The sequence below is a fragment of the Mus caroli genome, chromosome 4, assembly GCF_900094665.2.
Source record: "Mus caroli chromosome 4, CAROLI_EIJ_v1.1, whole genome shotgun sequence".
Classification (NCBI taxonomy): Eukaryota; Metazoa; Chordata; class Mammalia; order Rodentia; family Muridae; genus Mus; species Mus caroli.
The window spans coordinates 123,534,868-123,540,071 of record NC_034573.1 but is presented as its reverse complement, the minus strand read 5'-3'; the positions used below and the strand labels follow the sequence as shown (position 1 = coordinate 123,540,071).

Here is a 5,204-nt window from a genome sequence, read left to right as displayed (position 1 = left end):
CTCTCTTTGAACCTGGAACTCACCTATTTGGCTAGCCTGGCTGACCAATGAGATCCCGTGTCAGCAGCCTCCGCAGTGAGATTACAAATGTTTACTGGGAAAACAGCATCTGTTTTTATTTCTTTTTTGATTTAATTTAATTTTTGATTTTTAGACAACATCTCTATTATGCAGTCCACGCTGGCCTCAAAATCACAATCCTCTGGCCTAAATCTCCTGGATTAAATTAATTTCTATTTATTCATTTATTTATTTACTTAGTTGGGTTTTTGGGGTTTGGGTTTTTTTGTTTGTTTGTTTTGTTTTGATACACCTGTGTAGCCCTGGCTGGCCTAGAACTGGCCAAGCTAGCCCTGAACAGAGATCCTCCTGCCTCTGCCTCCCTACTGCTAGGATTAAAGGCGTGACTTCTCTCCACTTAAAAATGTACTGCACTAAAATTTCTTTTTTTGTTTTTTTTTTTTTTTTTTTGGTTTTTCGAGACAGGGTTTCTCTGTGTAGCCCTGGCTGTCCTGGCACTCACTTTGTAAAATTTCTTTATCAGGGAAGGTTGTCCCTGTGCACATTTGTGGAGGTCAAAGGACAGCTTGTGCGTTAGTTCTCTTCCACCACATGGGGCTTGGGAATCAAACTCAGGGCAGGCAAGCTCATTTACCCATTGAGCCAACCCATGGACCCACCCTACACTCTTTTAAACACCAGTGTGCTCGGGACCTGCTGTGTGACTTCGGATAAATAGCTTAGGGTGTCTACTAGGAGTGGGTGGAGTCTCAAAAAAAATCACAAGCTGCCTGAAGGTGGAGGTCAGAGGTACATAGCACGACCAGGCCAGCAAAGCCTGGGTTCCATGCCCATAGCCGAGCAAGGAAACGTAACAAAAATTAAATTCCTATCAATGGCGCCTGGCTTCACTGGAGGCTTTTAATAAACGAGCCAGCTTGTCTCTCACCTGAGAGTAAGTCTCACGACACCTGGGGCCTACAATCTCCTTAAGAGCAGGCCAAATCTTACGGGAGAGAATCCTGATCCCATCAGAACTGGACTTTGCCTTCTTTCCAGGGACTCATGCTCAAGTCAGACCACAATCTGGTCTGCCACGGAAGAGGCGCGGACCTGGCCTGAAACCAGCGCCCTCAAGTGATAGGGCACAACAGACTAGGAAGGAGAAAAAATGCGTATTAGGAAATCACCCTGGGGGCGCTGTGGTTCCTGGCGCTGGCTGGCTTGGGACACGGGGATCACATGGAGACCCCAAAGTGTGGGCTCCCGTGATGTGCAGAAGCTTTCGGAAGGGGGCGATCCTAAGGGCTTGGCGAGCTGAGAGCCAGAGGACACAAGGCCCAGGCTCCTTCCACGCCTCAGTCGGGATCAGGCCCAGGACGTCCCATGTAAATGTGGGGTGGCAGCCCCTCCCCCTGGAGGGAGAAGGCACATCTGGGTTAACATCCCAAAGGCTGCTAGGACAGGACAACGGAGGCCCCAGCGAGGTCTGCAAAGCGGCACACAGCCTGGGAAGACGGAACCCGCGGAGCCTCCGGTGGGTAGGGCCGACAGTGGGCTGGGGTCTCTCGTGAAGGCGAGGCTGACTCCTGGCGCGTTGGGGGCGGGGGTCCGCGCCGGGAATGCCGCGCCGTGGGGGGACTGGGCGGGGCTATCCAGGCCCCGCCCCCGCGCAGGTAGCCAATGGGCGCGGCGGCGCCGGGTGACGGAGCGAGCCGAAGTGCGAGTGCCGCGGCGGCGGCGGACGGCCCAGCCAGAGCGCGAGGGGCTCAGGGGCGTGCGGGGGTCTCGGTGTAGCAGCAGGGACCCCGGGGCCCAGAGACAGCGCTGCCCGGGGCCGCCGGGAGGAGCGCGGGCGGTCCGGCGGCGGCGCGATGCCGCTCGCCCAGCTCAAGGAGCCCTGGCCGCTCATGGAGCTGGTGCCGCTGGACCCGGAGGTGAGTGAGAGGGGCGGGTGGTGGTGGGGGACAGGCGGCGGCGGCCGGCCAGCCCGGATCCGCACCGGGGCGGGGCGCGGACGGCCCGTGGCGTCTCTGCAGCCCCGCGGGGACGTGAGTGCCCTCCGGTCTCTAGCTCACTGTCCGGCTCCACCCCCTTGTGCTCCGGGTGTGCGTGTGTAGGGGATGGTTCTGCTGGGCTCTCAGTACCTCCCTGCGGTAGCCAGGAGAGGAATCTCCACGGTGTGTTGAGATCTGACCCCTAGGACCCATCCCGCTTATCATCTTTTAGTAGCTGTGGGAGTTGCCCCAATCAGTGCAGAAGGGAAAAAGGCTTGGGTCAGATGTCTGGGCTTCTACTAGAGACAAGGATCATGGGAATCCGGTTTCACACCATAACCTCTCCCCAAGACCTCTCTTCGTTCCTCCACTTCTGACCTTAGAAAGGTAGCCCTGCTGAATCCCAGGCAGTTATGGAACGTGGGACGATACCACCTCTGGAGTTGGAGCCTGCTTTCCTTTGCCCTAAAGCTAATGACACCGGGTCTTCCTACTTCAGATTATGCTGAAGACTGGGGAAAGCCCTTAGACCTTGTGAAGACTGCCTCTGTAGAAAGACTGTCTCCGTCTTCCTCTCTCCCTCCTTCTTCCTTTCCTGTAGAAAAGGCTGAGCCCTGGGGCAGTATGGCTTTTACCACCTAGCCTTTCCCAGAAGCAACTCCTGTCTTTTTGAGGGCTTTGTGGTCCAACCCTGAGCATGCAGGAGGCCACTTCTGTGCTGTCCTGGCACCCTGGGATCAAGGTCAAGTTTTGAACCAGCAACTTTAAAACTTTCCCTGCTCTCCTGCTGCGAAGGAGGCAGGCGAAACTCTGCCTTCCTTCACTGGAGCTGTTCTGGGGTACAGGAGACCTCACTTGATCCCAGAACCTAGATGATTTTTCTCCTGGCTTGTACCTCAGGTCAGTCACCGTGAGCCCTGTCTCTCAGGACCACGGGTAGAGAGAGGATCCACAGTGAGATCCTCAAGTCTCCAGGCACCCAGGGCATGCTGCCCCTTTAAAGGGATGGGCTACACTGGCTATTGGAGGGTGGGCGCGGCTGGATTAGGTAACCAACCTGAAGGCGCAATTTGGAGTAAATTGTTCTGGGATCCTTGCCACGGGGGTTTTACAGGCCCTACACAGGCGCTCAGAGGCTGTCTGGTTGACTCACCCTCCTAGGTGAGGAGCACTGCTCTCTGCAGCCCCTGGTGCTCCCCCCACACCCCCCAGGACTGGGGCACAAGGCCCGAGGGAAGGCTCAGAGGTGTACTCCTTGGCTTGGGCATGCCCCTGCCACCTGGGCCTCCAGAGAAGGGAGGCCTGAGCTGGGTATGGCTAGGGAGGGACTCAGCCTAGGGATTCACAGCTTTACTCTAGCAGGGAGAGTAGAGATCTAGGAGTGCTGGCCTCCTCCAGGGCAGCACTTCCTGCTTCCCTTTGGGAAATCCTGAGGCCAGAGGCAGCCTCGTGGGGGCCAGGTTAAACCGGAAACATCTTAGTTTGAATACTGTTGCACCTGAATTCAGGCGAGAGGAGACTGTCACATTTCCTGGGATGGGGGAAGAGGAGTTTTTTCATTGAGTTTCACTTCAGAAATGCTGTGTGGCCCTTAGTCCATCTTCAAGCTGTCTGGGCCTCTCCTTCCAGCACCACAGATGAGTTTCTAGCTCTACTTCCTGGGCCTGACAAGGTGCAAAACCCTGGGTCCTGCTGCCTGGGTCCCCTCCCCCAGGCCATGGAGGTGTCTGTGGACTGGGTGTTATTGTTTGGGTAACCAGAGCTTTGGGGCAGTGAGGGTGTGCATGCTCACTTGAGAACAGGGCCCTGCTGTTCTTCCGTGCAGATGACATGTAAGTGATACAGTGCCTAGCCTGCAGGTACTGGCGCCATTGTGGCCAGGAAGAAGGCAGGTAAGGGGGCTGGCAAGGGCATTTGGCAGAAGAGGTCTGGGATCTGAATTGCCCTGTCTTCCCATTGCTGTCACCAGAAATGGGCTGCTGGCAGGCAGTGCCCAGGTGGACTAAACCAACTGGACGTAGGGGTGAGGATGCTACCTGGGCTTTTCTTGGTTCTGCTGAAAGCAGCAGAGCTTTGTCTCCAGCTGCTATTTATTGATGTCATGCAACTTTAATTTTCACAATTTGTCAAGTTGGAAAAGATGACAACCCCCCCCCCCATTTTCAAATGGGAAGGCAGGACCCAGGGATGCTGGTGTGTGCATTAATATCAGGATTAGAACCCAGTGCTGTCGCTGTTTCCCTCCAAGCAAGAGAGACTCAAAAGATGAGTGTGGGGTGGGTTTAAACTGGCACAGGTGGCAGGTAGGCAGAGAGCAGCTCTGGATGTTGGCACACACTTCTCGGGCCGCAGGGCCTTTGTCCAGCCTTGGCTGAGGGCTAGCAGTGTCCTGGCACTTGGCCCCCAGGCTCCAGCAGTGCAACAGGGCTGCCAGTGCCAGGCTCAGAACCCAGTTCCTGGGGCTGCTTCCTGCCTGCAGGGCACGTGCTGTCTTTCCCCATCTGTTGTGCTCCTGAGCAAGAGAGGAGAATAGAGTGCTCCAAGAGGCCAGGGGGACTTCCCTGTCTCAGGCTTTTCTCCCTGGTTCCAGGGTCTGGTCTTCATGTCATTTGTCTCTCCCTTCCTTTCTCCTCGCCTTCCCTCCCCTCCCTTCTTCCATCCATCCAGGGCCTTATGTGTACTACGCAGGTACTCTACCTCTGAGTTAAATCTCCCCCTAGGCCTTTTTAAAAGTCAGTTTCCCCAGGGGCCAAAAGAGGGCATTGGATCCCCACCACCCCTCCAAGCTTCAGTTACAGGCAGTTGTGAGCTGTTCAACATGGGTGCTGGTATTTGAACTCATGTCCTCTGGAAGAGCAACAAGTGCCATTTACCATGGAGTCATCTCTCCAGCACCCCTTAGGCTTTTTAGACAGACTTCTTTCAGTCTCCTAGGTCATAGAGTGCAGCTCCTGACATGATAGACATGGAGTCATGGTGCAGAGGAAGAAACCAAGATGCTGAAAAGGGATGTGACAGCTCTCACTCAGAGCCACTCGTGCCGGTGGCTTTGTGGTTACACAGCTGTGTTCCTCCCGCTGTCCCACATGCCAGACCAAGAGGGCAGGTGACCTCTGCCGTCCTGTCTGTCCCTCCTGTCCTCTAGCAGGTGACCTCTGCCGTCCTGTCTGTCCCTCCTGTCCTCTAGCAGGTGACTTCTGCCGTCCT

At 55.6% G+C, this 5,204-nt stretch overlaps 1 protein-coding gene across 1 annotated transcript in view; it reads left to right on the top strand.

The window, feature by feature from the left end:
* The first annotated feature begins 1,726 nt into the window (after nt 1–1,726).
* Rps6ka1 (ribosomal protein S6 kinase A1) overlaps nt 1,727–5,204 on the top strand; it is a 42,090-nt gene continuing 38,612 nt past the window's right edge. Inside the window, exon 1 of the mRNA XM_029476449.1 lies at nt 1,727–1,937. Within this exon, the coding sequence (XP_029332309.1) occupies nt 1,875–1,937 (63 nt within the window). The 5' untranslated portion in view covers nt 1,727–1,874. The remainder of the gene's footprint in view (nt 1,938–5,204) is intronic.